Consider the following 20,165-nt stretch of genomic DNA (forward strand, 5'->3'; position numbering starts at 1 on the left):
GCCCTGAGTGGTGGTGATTTCTCAATTTCCCTCTCAGTTGCCACCTACCTTATGGCAAAAGCCTTTAAGTGGCTAAGAAATTATTCCTATATTTTGTACTGTTAGGCAGTACATTTCAGGCAGGTATTGCATTTGCTTGAAAGATAAGGAAGTTGTCCAGTTTACCTAGTGTTGTTACAGGTTTTGTACCTTTTAATGAATCAGATGCTTCATTGGGACTCAATTTACTGAACTTGCATATTGAAAAGGCCAAAGATGCTTTCAGTTGAGCATTTTTCACTGTGCACTATGGATTTAAATTTAGTATATGACTTGTGTGATAGAATCAAACCTTTGATTGATTGGGAGATGATGTTGGGTTTCTTATCCTTAACTTCAATTTGGTGGGTATTAAGAGATAGAGGATCAAGATTGTCTTAACTCCATTATCCCTCTAATGTGATCATCAGGGTTAAACAAATATTTTTTATTATATATATATTTCTGTATATAATATGTAACATTTCTGAACAGATTTCTTCCTCTATTAAGCAGTCGATTGTTCTCTAAAAATGAGTTATTCGGCAGCCAGAGGGGAACCAAGAAAAGTTGATAGTCCCAAATATTTTTTTCGTTCTATTAACTTAATACAGAGACACAGTGAAGATACCTTTTTTCAGCTTCTGTTGCTTTCAAAAGGATATGAAGAATGTAACCTATTTGTCATTGCTTGAACACATTCATCTCATAAAAAGGCTTTGAGTAGAGACTGTAAAGGACTATGAACCTAGTCTGATAGAAAATTAACTGTATAAGATAAAACAGTTAATAATTTTCTGTCTCACATTTATTTAACATAGGAAAACAGGAGGATTTTTGGCTGAATCTAAGCCACTAGTTTGTGATGAGTTTATTTACTCAGCAATTTATCTTTCTGTATTTGGTAATTCTTTCTTTACAGGGATTTTTGCACGTGAACATGGATCAAATAAGAAATTAGCAGCACAGTCCTGTGCCCTGTCACTTGTCAGACAACTGTACCATCTTGGAGTGGTTGAACCTTACTCTGGACTTACAAAGAAGAAAGAAGGAGAAACGGTTAGTCTTTAGTAGTCCAGTGAGAGATTTTACGCTTAAAATCAGGAGCCAGCAGGTAGTTTGGTAGTGGTTAAGGAGCTAGACTCCCACTGCAGTTTGAGTCCCAAACCTGGTGGCTCATTTGTTACTTTTGTGACTACCTGCACATTCTTTCTCTGCAGAAAATTTAAAACAAATTTAGAAACAGTAATACATAAATCCTTTTTAAACTTTGACAAAAGGTTGAATATTGTTTAATATTTAGCAAAATTTTGAAATTTTTTTTGGGGGGGGTAGTTTTTGGTATAGGGCATGTGCACTCTGTAGACAGAAAGAGAAATCACCCCCTGGGGGTATGGCCACGCCGCAATCCATTCTCCATTCTCTCGGGATCTTGGGCACATGTGCACATGTGCAAGGTGTGAGTTTTAAGCCACCAGGTCTGGGACACGAATCGCAGTCGACTACATGGGTGTCCAGCGACATAGCCATTACACTAACTGCCGGTCCCCTAGTACTTTGACTTTTTAAAAGAGCTTTATGTTTATAGAGCACCCACGCACACCAGAGAGAAAGAAAGCTAGAAATCACCCCTCCCCCCCAGGATGCACATGCAATAAGCCTTCACCATGCTCTTTAAGAATTGAAAGTGGCCATACTAATTAATGTTTCTGATATGATGTTATGTTTATAGTGGAAAGTAATTATTTCTCTAAAAGGAACTAATTTAGTGTAAGATTATTGTGGACTTACTGTTAGCTGTATACTCTTGTCCTTACTGTAGTACAACAGATTTGGGTAGGGTTCATATATATATTACATAATGATTGGTTTTTTTTTTTTTGGTAGGTGGAGCCATACAAAGTTAACATCTCTCAAGATTTAGAGCTTCAGTTGCAAAATACCATTCAGGAGCTAAATCTTGAGATCGTGCCCCCGGTAAGCAAACAGCTATTTAGTCACGTTTAGATAGAATGTTGTTAAATCAGGGAAGCAACTCAGAATTTGTTAATCATCTTTTTTAATAGCCTGAAGATCCTTCTGTGCCAGTTATACTCAACATTGGTAAATTGGCTCACTTTGAACCATCCCAGCGACAAAACCAAGTTGGTGTGGTTCCTTGGTCACCTCCACAGTCCAATTGGAATCCTTGGACTAGCAGCAACATTGATGAGGGACCCCTGGCTTATGTGAGTACAACATTGATTCTGAGATCAGTGAATCTTGTGTTTTACACTCAAATATGTCATATTAGTATGTTTGGATAAAAATTAAGGATTCGGTATAAAGGTGAGATATGTGATCTGTCTATTGCCTTTACTCTAATAGGCTACTCCGGAACAAATAAGCACAGACCTCAAGAATGAATTAATGTACCAGCTGGAACAAGATCATGATTTGCAAGCTGTAAGTCTAAAGTTTTAATCATTACACAGACATGTATGTGGTAGATGGTCAGTGCTTCAGGACCTAAGAATGGGCACAGGACAGTGAATTATTTATCTTGCCCTTTAAGAAGAGTAAATTAAAGAAAGATAGCTTCGGAACTGCCAACCCTACTTACTTCTAAGGGTAATGCTGAACCTTGAGGGTTCAGGGTATCTTCCTTTTCAAATTTAAGAATATGAAGGGGGAGATTTGCGATTTTTTTGTTTGCTTTTTTGTACTTTTGAAATAAAACCATATTACATTTTAGAATAAAAGGGAAGGCATTTGGAATTTTCAGGGGAAAAAATAAGGGTGTGGATGAGACTAAAAGATTTCAGTGAAGAAAGGCAGTTCTGTTAAAGATACAAACATTTTTTATGGAAAAATATGTTTTACATATTCAGTGCAAAAGGAAACTTTTTATAAAGATGCCAGTTTAAGGATTAAGGTAATTTTTAATGTATATATTGATGGTAATTTGACTGAGGTACGATTTTTCTAATATAGATCTTACAAGAGAGAGAATTACTACCTGTGAAGAAGTTTGAAAGTGAAATCCTGGAAGCAATTAGTGAAAATTCAGTTGTTATCATCCGAGGGGCTACTGGATGTGGTAAAACCACACAAGTTCCCCAGTTCATTCTAGATGATTTTATCCAGAATGACCGAGCAGCAGAGTGTAATATTGTTGTAACTCAGGTAAGTTGCAAAGCAATTGTGATGCTGGTGTGTGGATAGATTGAATTAGAAATCCCTAAGGTCAAACTCCAACTATTACTCATTCTAGGTTTAGATCATCTTCCTTTTGTAGTCATGTAATGTTCCTTTTTTTTTTTTAAGAATTAATTTCATTTATTTAATTTTACTTACTGATTTAGTTTAATTTGACCAGAGAGTGAGAGTGGGAAAGCAAGTCACCTGCTGGTCCCAATGTAATGTTCTTAAAACTGTTTTAAGTATTAGGTCAATTGAGGTCAAAAAGGAAAAATATCTTTTTTATGTAGGGGATTTTTTTCTAGTAAAGGTTTTAGGCCTAGGAACAAGTCAAGAAAGACTTCTTTACTTTAAATCCTAATCTTGGTACTGTATCTTAGCCTTTGCATTTATTTCTATTGGGAGGTTTTTGCTATAGGGCGTGTGTGTTCACCAGAAAGACAGAAAACGAGAAATGACCACCACCCCCTTGCTGGTAAGGCCATGCCTCAATCTCTTCTCTATTCTTTTCTTGGGATCCTGGCATGCATGCACACGTGTCTGGCATAACCCCCGACTCAAACCCAGTTGACTACATGGGAGTACAGCAACAGTCATAACACTGGTCTTGTATCTTAGCATCTTAATGCATCAAAAACAATCTGAGCAGCAGTTAGTGTAATGTCTATGTCGCTGGACTCCCACGTAGTTGACCGCGGTTTGCATCCCAGATCCGGTGGCTTAAAACTCAACGCTGGGCGTGTGTGCGTGCCCAAGATCCCAAGAGGAGAATGGAGGAGAAGGGATTGCGGCGTGCCCATCCCCCTTGGGGGGTGATTTCTCGCTTTCTGTCTCTACGTCTGTCTCAGTCTGTATGGAGAGTGCACGTACCCTGTAGCAAAAACCTCTCCAAAAAAAAAAAAAGTCTGAGCAAGCAGAGACAAAACATGTAGTAGTTTGTTTTTATTGAATGCTTGTTGTATTCTAAATAGTTTATTGTTTTAATAACTCATTTGAGGTTCAGAAATACATGAAGTTGTTAGCAGTATTATATCTAGTCTTGTCTTGATAGATTGTAAAACTAATATAAAAGCTTAATATAAACTCAGATAAAGCAGTATTAAAAACCCGTCTCCCCTCAGATTGCTTACCTTATAACTATTTCAATACAATGTTGGTACTAACTCAATATTTCTATCAAGGTGCTATTTCGCAGGCAGATTCCAAACTCAGATTAAGAATACTTAACCTGGGGAATGTAATTGGTGAACTTTGAAATAACAAACAAAAATATGCATTTATTTATGCATATAAAAATATACTTCTGAAACTGACAATGTTTTATAATTAGTGTAAATACAAGAGTTTTGGTTTGACTTGGAAAAATGAATGGATGTTTCATGTTGGGATTGATGTCTTCTGCTAAAAATGATCATCTTTTAAGTTGTTCATGTAAGGAAACACGTAACAAATTTTCCGACATCCCAATGCATTTTCTGGGAAAGGATCCATGCTTCTCTTTTTGTTTAAGGCAAAGGGTGAGTGCAAGTATTCACTAGAACAGGAAGGAAGTGAGAACTCCCCACAGACCTTCCTGTGGAGGAGAGTAGCCATGCCACAATGTCCACTCTCTTTCCTGGGGACTTTTTTCCTAACCAACGTGAGTGTTTAGTTGTATAAACTACCTAACATCTTTGAGGTGAAAAAAATACTGAATTTGAATAAAGATATTAGAAAATGAATTAGCCCAATAAAAATGAGCTTTGGGGAGGTAACATAATTCTACCCACTTCAGGAAAACATTTTTATAGACCACAAATTAGTTTGTTTTTGTCACCCATCATGCCACTAATTCATAGTGAATAGGTTACAGTAGTTAAGGCTCCTTTCCATTGGTTCTCACAAAGTGTGCTTCTCTGGGTTGAGCAGGCTGGCGCTTCAGGTGAGCCCAGGCACCTTTCTCTGGCTTCTTTCTTTTTCTGGTCATTTTTCTTAACACGTTTTTGGAACCTATCTCTGATCTCAGAATGCTTAATATGCTCAATATGCACATTAATTCAGTTGGCAAGAGTCTTGCACTTAATTTTTTTTTCACAGCAGTGCCAATAGCATACTGGCACTGTTATGACAACAGTATTGTAGATTCTTCCAGTTTTGCCATGGTAACATTTGTGAGCCATTCTTTGAACAGAGCCCATTCCCTTGATGTCTACAATATCACCTTTCTTGTAGACTCTATGTTTTCTGAAAGGCCTAGAGAACATGTATCGAGTGCCTCTCCTCTTTGCTTTTGTGATCGTTATTTTGATTTATTACTGGAAGATGGCGGTTCCAGCCAAAAGGCTTTCATGGAGGATTCTTGATACATGCACAAGTGCCTAGCATTATCCTGAAGCTGTTAGATCCAGGACTAGATGTGCTGAGTCAGCCATGTGAAAGATCAATGCCTCAACCACCATTCCACCCACTGGCCCAATCCTTAGCTTTCTTCTGTTCTCATAATTTCCTTTACCAACGCCAGGAAAATTTTCACAAGTGTTTTTATTTTTTATTATTTAAAGAATGATTTTTTGGACTCCATCAGGTGACCTGGTGTTTAAAGGCACTGGATTCCCACATGGTTCAAGCCACCTGTCCTGGAAACTTGATTTCTTCCCCCATGTCTGTCCCTCTCTTGTTAAATTGAAATAAACAAAGGAATAAATAAAGTTAAATAATTTGTTTTTAAAGAAACATTTTTTTCTGTATGGCCTGTGTACCTGCCAGAGAGACTGAAAGAAAGAAATTACCCACCCTTCCACTTCCCAGGAGAGTATAACTAGCTACACCACAATCTCTTATTTTCCTCTTGGGATCTTGAAGAGATCTAAAAGAGAAACCATAAGTCTCTGCTCTGCCTTTCCCACTTTCCAAATTATTATTATCATTATTATTATTTTTCTTAAATGGTGTATGTACTAGCCAGACAGAGAAAGGGAGGAAAGAAAATCAGATCCCAGGGGTGATGGCCATGCTGTAGTTCCTACTCCATTCTCCTGGGATTTTGGGCACATGTGCACACACATCCAACATGATTTTCAGGGAATGCAGGCACATGTGCCCAGCATGATTTTTAAGGCCACCAGGTCCAGGACTCACGTTCATTATCCCCTGTGGTTTCCTTTTTCATTGTTCCTAGTACTTGTTCCCAATTAGTCTGATATCTCTTAATCTATAGTAAATCTTCAACATGTTAAAAACCTGTGTAGTTTCCTGTTAGGAACTTTTAATTGCAAACATCCATAGTTAGCCATGAAGATAGACTCTAAGATTGTGACTATAATCACCATCCTACATGAAATACAGAAGTTCTGAGTATGCAGTTTATTGTAAGATACACTTTGTTCTTTTTTTGTTTTTAAAGGGATTAATTTATTTAAATTTAATTTATTCTTTTTCATTTGACCAGAGACTGTAAAAATGAGAGAAAGAAAGCAGGCAGACAGGTCAAGGACTCAAACCAAGGATGGCCACGTGGGAGTCTAGGCCCCTTAACCACCATGCTACCTGCTGGCCCTTTATACTATTTTTTTTAGTTAGATTTTTTTTTATATGGCTTGTGGTCTCAATGGAGAGACGGAGAGGAAAAGTGAGTAATCAGCCCCCAGCAGTGATGGCCACACTGCAGTCCCTTCTCTATACTCCTCTCAGGGTTTTGGACAACAGCATACAACATGAGTTATAAGCTGCTGGGTCTGAGACTCAAACCGCATTCAACTATGTGGGAGTTTAATGACATAACCATCACTGGTTCCAGTTTTTAATGTATTTTTTAAGATGTAATTCTGTTAATGCAGTCTGAAATAGAAATAGTAGGCTGGCGCTAGTTGAATAGTAATATTATTGCTAGTTACTTTTTTCTTTCACTCATATCCATACAAGAAACCAAATGAAGTCAGTCTCTCTTAGGAGTTTTTTTTGTTCTTGGTTTAAGTGTATTATCCCAAGGCACAGGACAAAAGTTTAGTGTTATGGGTTAGAATGAAACATGAATATATCATATCATAACCCTTATCTTTATCAACAGTTTAGTGTAAATTTTCAACTAACTAAACTCTCGTTTGTGCCTTTAAGCCATTCAATGTCAAGCTACTAAAAACTTCTGTGACTGTGCTAGGAGTATTATTAAGCACTGCGGCATAGTTGTAAATTGAACTGCAGTACTGGAAGATATGGGGCCAAACATGGCTTTGGATCCTAGGTCAGTCTTGAGAGTTTTTTTTTTTTTTTTTTTTTTTCCCTATTGGGCGCGTGCACTCGCGAGACAGAGACAGAAAGCAAGAAATCACTCCCCAGAGGGGATGGCCACGCCGCAAATCCGTTCTCCTCCATTCTCCTCTCGGGATCTTGGGCACACACGCACATGCGTCCGGCTTGAGTTTTAAGCCATCGTGTCCGGGACGCGAACCGCGTAAACCTACGTGGGATCCCAGCGCCTTAGCCATTACGCTAACTGCTGGTTCCCAATCCTGGGTCAGTCTTAAAACATACCAGGTGTCTTCATGTCTGCCCCAGATCATAACAGGTTGAAGGGCTTAGGAATAGGGATCACAGCAAAGTGACAGCTGGAGAATGGTGTTCCCTTACATTCTTTCCACTTAAGCATGTATATTCTCTTCACCCCTCATTTGTATGCATATTCTATTACAGATAAAAATCAATGAAATGGCTTGCATGCAGAAAATTAGGAAAGTGTTTTCTACCTTTGAGAGCTATGAGAAGTGAACTAAAATTAAGGATTTAAATCAGTGTATTAATACTTTCTGTGAACATTTTATCAATGCTATATGTACTCCATGCTACATCATTTAAGAATAAGTTCTTTATGTAAAGTAAACTCAGAAAACATATGGTATAGCTATACTATAACCTGATTAGATATTTTATAGTATCTAGAGATTTAGGGAGGCTAAAAGTATTTTGTTGCATCAGTGTTTGATTACTGAAAATTTCATACTTAGGTTAAAAAGTAGAATTTCTGGAATAATTTTTTTTGAGGATTCTAAAGCAATAATTTAAGAATATTTTGAAATATTGTCAAAGTATTACCAAAAAATGAATGTTCAAAAATACTTTTGATAAAGGACACGTGTGCTCTCCAGAGAAACCAGGTTGAAAGTGAGAAATCACCCACTGAGGGGTGGCCCCCACTGCAATTCCTTCTCCATTCTCCTCTTGGGAGTTTGGGGTGGCATGCACACATGACTGGTGTTTGTTTCAAACCACTGGGTCCAGAATTTGAGCCACATTCAATTGTGCGAGAGTCCAGTAACATAACCCTTATGCCATCTGCTAGTCCCAGGTTATCATTTTAAGCTACTAATTTATAAAATGGAAATAATAACATTTCAGCATGAAGCCCATGCTGGATCTTCTGAATTTTCCTTTACCTAAATCATTTCACCATTCACTGAAATCTCTTAATTTTTCTCAGCTGATTTTGAAAATCACTCATGGTAAAGAAAAACATAAGATACCAAATGTTTCTTCCACTTTAACAAGGGTACAGCCAAAGCTTTATTTTTCAACATAGTGGAGGCAAAAACTATTGTAATGCATGTAGTCTTATACCTAAGGTATGCTTTTGATGAGAAGAGCATTATAGAATTATACATATTAAAATTACAGAACTTCAACCTCAAACCCAGTTTTGCCTCTACAGGTAAGATAGGTAGAAATTTTCACCATCCAGTAGATGAAGATCCATTGATCCCCTTCACGCAGTGACTAGGCAGATGCAAAGGGATAAGCCGTGCGAAGCACCCAGCTAGCATATACCTAAAGTATGTAATGCAATCAAGCACTTTCTGTGGTACACAATTTCTAAATGGTAGTGAATCAAAAAAAATACTCTGAAACAAGCTTTTCTGCCTAATAACATTAGATGTCATCTTTCTACTATAAAGAGCGTTGGAAAGCATATAATTTGAAGCGATCTTTTTTTTTGTCTAAAGTGGTTATTAAGTCAATATAAGGATAGGTTTTCTAAAGAAGTACTTTCATTTCAAAGCCTTCTAGACTCAGTTATATGAGTTGTGCCATATAGCAAAGACTAGCACTGAATTTGTATAATTAATAATCTTTCTTACAGCTTCCAAGAAATCCATCTTAGAATTTTTTCACCATGCTTTGATTGCAGACATAGCAGCTTCCACGCAGGTGCTTATCTAATCCCCAGTGCTGTTTGTTTTTAGAGAGATTTTTGGTATAGGGCACAGTGCTTGCTGGAAAGACAGAAAGCAAGAAATTACCCCCCATCCCAGGGAGCATGATCACACGTCAATCCCTTTGCCATTCTCTTCATAGGATTTTGGGCACCCATGGACCCTGCATGAGCTTTAAGCCAGTGTGGGTTCAGGACTTGAACTACAGTTAATTACATGGGAGTCCAGCCGCATAATCATTGTGCAATCCGTTGGTCCCACTAGTGCTGTTTGGACACAATCATGCTAACAGTTCAAATATTCTATTTCTTTCAATACTAATTGAACAAGCATGAATCTTAAAGATGGGAGTCCAACGTAGATCAGGCAAGCTAAATTCAATTTTTTTGTCTAATCTTGTTGGCCTCATCAGTGATGGATATAAAGTATTAGTCCTGTTAGTGTCTGTCAGCACTTTTAATATTACCTCGAGAATCAAAACCATCCAAATAGGACCTCCAGTGCCATCATCAAAGCTAGCCCCTCCAATAGCATCAATTTCATCAAACAAGATAAGGTAGTCTTGTTTTGCGCCTGCCGATTCAGTTTGTAGACCAGTTGAGCTTCCCTACCGATGTATTTCTGTATAATTTTGTATCCTACCAGGCATGTGTACGTGCATGCCCAAAATCTCAAGAAAAAAAGGGATTGTGGCATGGCTTCCACCCACGGGAGTGTTTGCTCATTTTATTTTTCTATCTCTGATAAGAACAAGCAACTTGTAGTAAAAATCTCATTTAAAAAAATTAAGGGGACCAACAGATGGCATAATGGGTATGTTGGTTGATTCCCACATGGTTGACTACTGTTCAAGTCCTTGACCTAATAGCTTAAACTTTCACCAGGCATATGTGCCTAAGAGAAAGGGAGAAGGGATTATGGTGTGGTTATTCCCCCCCGGGGGGTGATTTCTTGCTTTCTGCCTCATCTCTTTTTCTTTCTGGCAAGCACAGGCACCCTATACTGAAAACCACTCTTAAAAAAACCTAAAAAGGAAATACTCTATTAGAATGACTTAAACTAACCTCCTTACACACACATACACACTTTTTTTTTAACACATACACACTTTTTGAAATTTTCTCCGTGAGATAACGTGAAGGTGGTGTCTTCATAACATGATCCAGTACAACTTCAACCAGTCTTGCATTGTGGGCATGTGCCTCATGTTCATTGCAGTCTCTGTAATTTCAAAAACATCCAATGTGGATCTGCCTTACCGAACATTGTGTTTACTACTCTGCCACTATCTCACCCCTTCTTGTCTCTTCACTTTCGTTACCAGTACATCTAACTAATATCACTTAATTCAGTTATGTTATCTTTCACATGTTTTATAGTCCCCGTGAAACAAAAGTTATAGCAATGGAAGAAACAATAAATTAGAAAAGGGATTAGATTTGGAATTAATATTTGCTTAACTTCATCACTTGTTTTCAAGCAGAGAGTACCTCTGAAATTGACATGGAGAGGAAAAGATTTCTACTGTTTTAAAGTGTAAATATGTGTAACCATGGTCTCAACCATGGTCTAAAAATGATGTTCTGTTACACAGATTTTAATTATCTTGAAAGTCTCCAGTCTTAGTTTTTTATCTTTGTGGACTATTAAATATTTGTACTATCTAATGAATAGTGAAAGATACTTAGAAATGGAGCTCTGGAAGTATGATGTAAGTTATGAAAACTGTAGGAAAGACCACGAGAAATGGGGGTGTTAGCGAATGCAAGCAACTTTTCCAAAAGAACCCAGAAAGTTTTCTGATTATTTTGTGTCTTTATTAAAATACCATTTCCCCTTTAGAACTTTTATGTTGATAATCAAATACAAAGCTTATCCTTCGGTTAACACGTATTCAGGGTTACTGACGTGAAGAGTACTGTGTCTGTAAATAATTTTTCTCCCACGAATCGTCCAAGGATGTTAAAGCTATATTAATATGTAAATAGGTCATTAAATTTTCTTACGTAAAAGCTAAAGTTTTAGAGAAAGTGGTGACGTACCTTGCAATATCCTTATCCAGTTCTTAAATAGTCATAAAAAAGATAGTTTAGTCTAAAGGAAGTAGTGGTCATTAAAACCTAGCATAGTGAGACCAGCAGTTGATGTAATGGCTATGTTGTTGTACTCCATGTAAGTTGACCATGGTTCGAGTCCCGGACATGGTGGCATGAGCTTACACTGGGTGATTTCTCATGTTCTGTCTCTGTCTTTCTGAAGAGCGTATGCGCCCTATAGCAACAACCTCTCTCGGGAAAAAAACTGTATTGCAGGTGCCATAGTGCTTAAGGACGCTAGACAAGGCTGACTGCAGTTCAAGTCTTGGAACTGGCAGTGTTCTTATTTCCCCTCCCTCTCTCTGTCCCCCTCTATTCAAATTAATATACACAAATAGTCAAGTCAAATAATTCTTTAAAAAAAGATTGTTGGCTACATGTCCTTGATGAGTTCTTAGCTAAAATCTCAGCATTGTAAAAGTAAAGACCATTTATCAAGAAGTACAGATAACTAATTATTCCTGCATAACTGTACCTGAAGCAGGTCATGTTCTGCATGGAGATGGTATTGTGTACATAGAAGACATTGAACATTTTAAGAAGAATATTTATAAAAATCAGATATTGACTCGACCCTTAAAAAATAACCTGCAGTTCTTCAAGTTTATTGCTAGAAACAGCAGTAAACAGTTGATGCTTGAAAAATGTTGAGGTCTGACTTAATGGGTCACTTACCACTACTTAGTGGAAAAATATATTTAAAAATTTAAAATTTTATGTATAGTGTTTTTCTAATTTACCAGGTAGCGCAGGAGTGAGAGCATAACAACCAGGTCTGGCACTGAAACCATGGTCAGCCACATGGTAGTCCAGCCTATTAGCCACCACGCTCCCTGCTGGGTTGTTAAATATTTGTTTTTGTTTAAAAGAGATTTTTGCTATAAGGTGTGTGGGCTCCCCAGGGAGACCAACACAAAATGGGAAATCATTCCCCAGGGTGTTGCCACACCACAATCCTGTCTCTAGTTGCCTCTTGGGATCGTGGGCACATGTGTGTGTGCTCAGTGTGAATTTTAAGCTGGAAAATTTGTGGACTAACCGGGATCGCAACAATGTAACCATTAGGCCATCTGATGGTCCTACTTACAGATAATTTTTTTTTTTTTTTAAAGAATTTTTTGCTTTCATTTTGACCAGAGAGAAACAAAGGGAAAGTAAGTAGAAAGCAAGCTGCTAGGTCCAGGACTTTAACTGCTGATGGCCATGTGGGAGTCCAGCACCTTAACTACTACCTACCATGCAACCTGCCAGCCCCACACAAATCTTAAATACTAGGAGTCTGTTGTTTACCAGAAGTATTATTGATGACATAAATAGTATATTAAAACATTTTTTGTATAGTGTATGTATTACAGACTATTTTTTATTATAATGTCAGACAAAAGAAAATGTTACTGAAGTCCTGTGGAAACAACCACATTTATAGTTCTCTACTTTATTTTCTAATATATTCATTGGAAACATCTTGCTTATTATCTCCCTCTTCGGTCAAATGTAAATAAATAAAGTAAGTAAAGTAATTAAAAAAATCACTGAAGTATTATTTACGTTTTCACATTAGAGGAACAAAGACCTATATGCAAATCAAAAATTGCAATTTTAAGTGTCTGCCGTAGAGGTGAGAATATTTTTTGTCCTTTCCCTCCCCCAATAAAATTTGGAAGTTAATTGCTATTGATTCTACAATTACTGATTTGACAATAGGACATTTACTGTAACACTTTTGAAACCCATCACCAATTGGTATAATTTTTTTCCTCATAGCCCCGGAGAATCAGTGCAGTTGCTGTGGCTGAACGAGTAGCATATGAGAGAGGAGAAGAGCCTGGAAAAAGCTGTGGCTATAGTGTTAGATTTGAGTCTATACTTCCCCGCCCTCATGCCAGTATAATGTTTTGTACTGTAGGTAAGTAATGTGTTTTTGTCTTTAATTCATGGTTCAAAATTGGACGTTTGTGAAGAAACTTTGTAACAAAACAAAATGACTGGAAATAATTAGCCAGGCTTAGAATTCTTGTTTAAGTAGAACATTTGAGAGTTATTTGTCTTCATGGAGAGTTATGATGTCCCTGCTGTTGTTGTAGTTTAGAGAAATGAAGTAAAATAACATAAGTATTCAAAATACATTGTTTTTAAAAGTTTTTTAAAGGAATTATTTTATTTAACTTTATTTTAATTAGAGCAGAGAGAGAGAAAGTGAGAGAGCAAGTTGCCACATCGAACCGTGGTCAGCCATGTGGGAATCCAGTGCCCTTAACCACCACACCACCTGCTGACCCCAGGATACACCTTTTTAATAATTTAAATTTGTAAATTGCCAGCATGGTGGCACAGAAGTAAAGTACTAAATATTGAGGGCATGTGGGAGAGACTGGGGTTTGTGTCTCAAGGTCTCCTGTGCACACTGGGTAGGTTTATTACTTGTGACATAAGGTAAGATTTCTCTGCGGAAGCCCTGCTGGGATTTTCTGCCTCCTCCCAGTGAAAGAAATAAGTAACTTTAAAAATATATATATATCTAGTATGTATGCATGAGTAATTATGTATGTATGTATGTATGAATGATTATTTTCTTCAGTCAAATGAGGTTATTTCATTTAGAATGTGATTGTCTGGGAATGAACTGCTTTGAAGTTTTCTTTACCTTCAATAGTTTTTCATTAATTAGCATAGAAACACATCTCCAATTGTTATTTTTTTTTTTTGAAGGTGTGCTCCTCAGAAAATTGGAAGCAGGCATTCGAGGAATCAGTCATGTAATTGTAGATGAAATACATGAAAGGGACATTAATGTAAGTACCTAAAAAAATAACAGTAACCCTTTAAAATAATTAATTATTTGCTTAATTCCATTTGTTAACTATTTAATTTAAGCAGAGAGAGAGAAAGAAAAAGGGCAAAACAAGCCAGCAGGTCCAGGATTCAAACTCTGGTCAGCAATGTGCGAATCCAGCGCCTTTAATCACCACGCCACCTGCTGGACCCATAGTAATACTTTTAAATCAAGAAAGATCAGAATAGAATGTCTTTATTTTCCCTTTTTAGACTGCTGATGTAATCTAATTTTTGTGAAAACTAAATTTTAGTCACTACATGATAATGAACACCTTTTTTTCCCCCAAGAGATCTGTTGTTGTTGTTGTTATATTGGCGCTATAGAACATACATACTCACCACTGAGACAAAAGGTGAAAAATTGCCCCACGGGTGTGGGGGGCACACTGTGGTCCCTTATGAGATCTTGACACTCGCGGTCACACAACCAGCATGAGTTTTAAACTCATTACAATACCCCCTGGTCCCAGAACATCTTTTCTTAGTAAGACCTTTCCACCTTTTTTTGGTTTGTTTGCTAAATTCTTTCAAAGCATTCTAAAATTCTAGACCCTTTATCAATAAGTAAGTAAAAATGCAGTTGCCAGTAAGAGCAAGTGTTAATGAACTAATTATTCGTAATTTTTTAAGGATGGAATATTATATGTTCATAGCTTTGATCTTTTTAAAGTTTTATCATTCTGGAATTAGAAACTAGTATTCAACTCCTTTCACTCTTATTTTAACTGTATAACTGTGAATTGAAGGTTGATACTTTAAAGTAGTGATTTGTTTTTATTTTTGGAGAAGTTTTTGCTATAAGGAGCGTGTGCTCACCAGAAAGACAGAGAGAAACATTCTGACTGAAAGCGAGAAACCATCCCTCAGGGTGATGGCTACCCCGCAATCCCTTCTCTTCCATTCTCCGTGGGGTCTTGGACATGCACACACGCCTGGCGTGAGTTTAAGCCACAGTGTCCAGGACACAAAAACGGGCGCCTGCATGGGAGTCCAGCGACATAGCCATTACACCAACTGCTGGTCCCTGAACTGAATCTATTATAGATAGTTTTGATGGGACCCAGCAAGTGGTATGGACGTTAAGGTGTATGGAATCCCATATGGCCAACTCTTCAGTTCCAGTCCTAGATCATTTGACTTGAAAATCAGGCCACACACGTGGGTTCTTGAAATCTCAAGAGAAGAAGGAATTATGTCATGGTCACCTCCCTGGGAGGGTAATTTCTCACTATCACTTCTTTTCCGCTTTGTTAAGCATAAAGGCCCTAAGGGGGAAAATATTTTAATTATTTATTTATTATTATTGTTGAACTTGACCAAAAAGAGAGAGAGAGGGAACGTGAGAACGCAAGCCGCCAGGTCCACGACTTGAACCAAGGTCAGCCATGTGGGGATTCAGCATCTTAATCAGATACCAGAAATTCTGAGAATACCATAGATTTGGCCATCCAGTTAGATATTCAGTGTTTAAGGCTCCTCTATCTCCTACATTGCTCGGTAAGTAGTTTGAGTTACAGATCTCAGGGCTTGTAAAGCATGCTAAAGAGGTGTGCATGCCAAAAGTCCTGAGAAGAGACTTAAAAAATTGAGGTGTGGCATCCCTATGGGGAGGACTTTCTCCATTTCCCTCTTTGTCAAGGTCACATGTCCTGCAATAAATTTAAAAACCCACTGGTAAAAATTTTATTTAATATGCTTAACATACTGAACATTATAGCTTAGTCTAGCCACCTTAAAACTCGTACAGAATGCTTAAAATTAGCCTACAGATCGGCAGAGTCATCTGAGATAAAGCCCATTTTATGATAAAGCATTGAGTGTCTTTTTTTTTCTTCTTAATATGCTATAGGCCTCAGGCACTTGCTGAAGAGAGAAGGAAAGTGAGAAATCAGTAGCAACATTTAGGTTGTCTTCATTCATTTTCTCCTCAGGCTTCCAGACGTGCACGCTCATGTGTACCCATAGTGAGTTTTAGGCCAACTGTCTTAGGACTCAAACCTTGTAGTTGGCCATGTGGCATTAAGCACCCTTAATTTCCACAAAACTTGTTTACTGAACATTGATTGAACATCTTTTTCCTTAAATAAGTGATTTTATAGTCAGCTTTTATTACTATATATGTATGTATGTATTTGTGCTAAAGGGGTGCATGCACGCTCACTCGAGAGACCAGGCTAAAATGAAGAAACACACCCTCTTCCCCAGTGTGGTCAGGCCATATGACAGTCCCTTCTCTCTCTGTTTCATTCTCTTTAAAAAAGTTTTTTTTGGGGGGAGGAACCAGCAGTTAGCGTGATGGGTATGTCGCTGGACTCCCATATAGTCGACTGCGGTTCGCGTCCCGGACCTGGTGGCTTAAAACCCACGCCGCGCGCGTGTGCCTGCGTGCCCAAGATCCCAAGAGGAGAAAGGAAGAGAAGGGATTATGTTGTGATCATCCCCCCTGGGGGGTGATTTCTCGCTTTCTGTCTGTATGTCTCTGTCTGGAGAGCGCACCCGCCCTATAGTTAAAACCTCTCAAAAAAAATTTTTTTTTTTTTAATTTCCATTCTTTCTCCATTCCACCCTTTCTCCTCCGATAGAGAAGGAAAGAGAAAAGCAGTCCACCATGTCTAGGATTTAAACCGCTTCAGTCAGCTATATGGGAGTGTACCACGCTATCTGCCAGCTCTGTGATTTTCTTTTTTAGAAAGGTTTTTGCTTTAAGGCCCTGTACACTCATTTTAGAGATAGACATAGTGAGTAGGAAAGTGAGAAATTATCCCCACCCCTGGGGTAGTTGGCGGTGCCATAATCTCCTCTCTCTCATTCTACTCCCAGTATCTTGGGCACTTACATACACATACTAGCTGTGAGTTAGAAGCCACTGGGGTGGGATTGACTGACCATGTGCGAGTCCAGAGAGATAACTGCTAGGACATCTGCTGACTCCCGTTTTCCAGCTGCCATAACAACTGCTGGACACTTTTTTACTCACGTTGTGTACCTACAAATTTAAATTCCATTAAAAAATTTTGAGTTGATTCTATGCTGTCAATCTTTTTACTTTTCCCTTTTCCCTATCCAGTTTGCATTCAGTCTCTCAGCTGTTTTCTAATACTGCTTTAAAAACCGTTGTTTTGTGGACCAGTAGATGGCGTAATGGTTACGTTGCCCTCATTGCAGCTCCATTCCTGGACCCTGAAGCAGGTTTGGGTGCATACATGTCCAAAATCCCAAGGAATGACTGAAACAGAAAGGATTGTGTGGCCATCCCCCCTTGAGGGAAGATTTCACACTCTAAAAGTCTCAGGCGAGGCTGAGGGGAATGGCCATATTGTTGTTACTGTATCCTATTATAATCCTGTTTCTTTCACTTGTGCAAGCCACCTAAGAAAATTAATTTCATTGACTGGTGGTATAACGAGATTTTTAAAGTATATCTAATTGCACAAATTTCTTAACTCTATATTTTTCTTTTATGTTTGCATTTTAATAGACGGACTTCCTTTTGGTAGTACTCCGTGATGTGGTTCAGGCTTATCCGGAAGTTCGCATTGTTCTTATGTCTGCTACTATTGATACCACCATGTTCTGTGAATATTTCTTCAACTGTCCCATCATTGAAGTTTATGGGAGGACTTACCCAGTTCAAGGTAAATGTTGTAGGGGTGATAGAGGAAGATAAACATCTTTTTTGCAACAACGTTTGTGTTTTAATCAGAAATTCAAGTAATTTTTAAAGGACATTTTAAATTCAGCTATATAAGTATCAAATGCATTACAATGGTTTGGGTGTTTTTTGCCTGCGGGTTTGTTAATTAGTAGTTGAGTACTGCCTAAAGTAAGAGTTTCCATCACTGCTTGATGTTGGCTATCAGTAAAGAACTGGAAACTTTCTGGACACACAACCTTAAAATAAATAATGAAGTTCAAATAATCATGCTCTGCTAGTGTGGGGAATAATATTAAGAATTACAGGCACAGCTATAGTAGTGCACTCTGGTCAAAGCAGTGCTCTTTGATCATCTGAGGCCACATGAAAGGCTTGATTTCAGTTTCTGGACTGTTGGTGAGCACCATTGAAGTCCCAGGTAATGAGCATGCTACGGCAAGAGCATCTGAACAAGACCCTGCTTTTAAAAATAAAAAAATTAGTAGTCTTGTTCTATTGCACTGCTGAAGAGGGGTCAGTCTCATGGATGAACACAGTTTAAATCTCTGACCTGGTTAGCCTAAATCATGCTGGGCCTATGCCCAAGTGCCTGAACACTGTAGCAGAGGGCAAACGTGACCAGAGCTTATGGAGTGTGCTTTTTTTTCGCATGTGCACAAGCTCTATCATGCTTAGGGGGAAGAAAACAACCTTTAATATGATAATGTTAATTTAGCTGTGGTCAAAATAATAACTCAATCCTTCTTAGAGGCAAAGCAAACTCATTTGAAATGAAATTTATGACAACCACTTTAAAGTCAGGTATTTCTGATAAGTGCGATTTTTTTTCTGTGTTTTCTTTTTTTTTTCTCCCTTGCCAGAGGGGACATATGCTAAGAAAAGGAGAAGCCTGACACCCACTGAGGCATGATTAGGGCATAATCTGTGACATTTTACCATCTTAATTTGGGGCACACATCCACAGGGACCCCAACATGTTTTTCATCTTGCTGGGATGGGTTGCAAACTATGTAATTGGCCACGCAGCATGTGACTACATTAACCACTGGGCCAGTGGTCCAACTCTTCCCTTTTTTATGTCCTTAGATTTTATTATCACTGTTTGCCATCATAGTCGTCTCATAGTTAATCATTTTTTGAAAGCAAATTACAGCAAGTGTAATTGGGGACATCGAGATGTTGAGCACTGTAGGAATTAAATGAAGACCCTAGGATATAGTGAGGAGAGTATGGATTATAAAGACTTTTAGGGCCATCAGAGAATCTCAGGTGCAATTGATTGGCGGGCTTTTCAAATATTATGGAGATTGTTCCTGAGCAAACAATGAAAGTAAGCGATTGTATGTGTTTCCTGGTAGTTAGGTGTAATATGGTGTATTATTGTATTAAGATCATCCTGTTCATATTTAATGTGTTCATAAGATACGGCTCTGTGGGAACATAAGACATAACTTACCGTTTGTCAAGGTCTAAGGACAACACTGAGCTTGAATAGGAAAAGGTTTTTACTACTATAGCTTATAGGTATATATGAAGAATCAGGTTAAAGAGTTTCAAACTAATTTTAAGCTATGAATTAGCAAATTACTTTAAGACTCCTACTGAAATTGATAGTACTTAACTGACTACATTGTTTTTGGCAGAATATTTTCTGGAAGACTGCATTCAGATGACCCACTTTATTCCTCCACCAAAGGACAAGAAGAAGAAAGATAAGGATGATGATGGTGGTGAAGATGATGATGTAAGTGGATCTGATCAAGAATTTTCATTATGGACATACTGTTACTGTATAGAAGATAATTTTAAGAAGATGCAGAGTAGATTTTTCCCCCTTTTTGTTTATGAATTGTTTAACTTTATTTTAATTTGACCACAGAGGGGCAGAATGAGAGACAGAAAGCTGCCAGGTCCGGGACTCAATCTAGATTAAGTAAACAAACTAACAAATTTGAGTGAAATAATTATTTTTTTTGAGAGGTTTTTGTTATAGGGCGTGTGCGCTTGCAGGAAAGAGATAGTGAGATAGAAAGCGAGAAATCACCCCCCAGGGGATGTCCATGCGGCAATCCCTTCTCTATTCTCCTCTCGGATCTTAGACACGCACACGTACCTGGTGTGAGTTCAGTCCCACAGGGTCCAGGACTCAAACCATGGTCGAGTAATGGGAGTTCAGCGACATAGCCATTATGCTAACTG

The 20,165-nt window shown here is 38.0% G+C and overlaps 1 protein-coding gene across 2 annotated transcripts in view; it reads left to right on the forward strand.

Moving 5' to 3' along the window:
* The window catches only part of DHX9 (DExH-box helicase 9), a 55,467-nt gene that overhangs the window by 19,321 nt on the left and 15,981 nt on the right, over nt 1-20,165 (forward strand). For both annotated transcript variants that reach the window (XM_006142340.3, XM_006142341.3), the window contains 9 exons: nt 941-1,077; nt 1,906-1,995; nt 2,085-2,246; nt 2,386-2,463; nt 2,992-3,183; nt 13,241-13,382; nt 14,186-14,268; nt 17,790-17,946; nt 19,610-19,710. In XM_006142340.3, the coding sequence (XP_006142402.1) occupies nt 941-1,077; nt 1,906-1,995; nt 2,085-2,246; nt 2,386-2,463; nt 2,992-3,183; nt 13,241-13,382; nt 14,186-14,268; nt 17,790-17,946; nt 19,610-19,710 (1,142 nt within the window). The remainder of the gene's footprint in view (nt 1-940; nt 1,078-1,905; nt 1,996-2,084; nt 2,247-2,385; nt 2,464-2,991; nt 3,184-13,240; nt 13,383-14,185; nt 14,269-17,789; nt 17,947-19,609; nt 19,711-20,165) is intronic.

This window comes from Tupaia chinensis, unplaced genomic scaffold (assembly GCF_000334495.1).
Source record: "Tupaia chinensis unplaced genomic scaffold, TupChi_1.0 Scaffold000074_1, whole genome shotgun sequence".
NCBI lineage: Eukaryota > Metazoa > Chordata > Mammalia > Scandentia > Tupaiidae > Tupaia > Tupaia belangeri.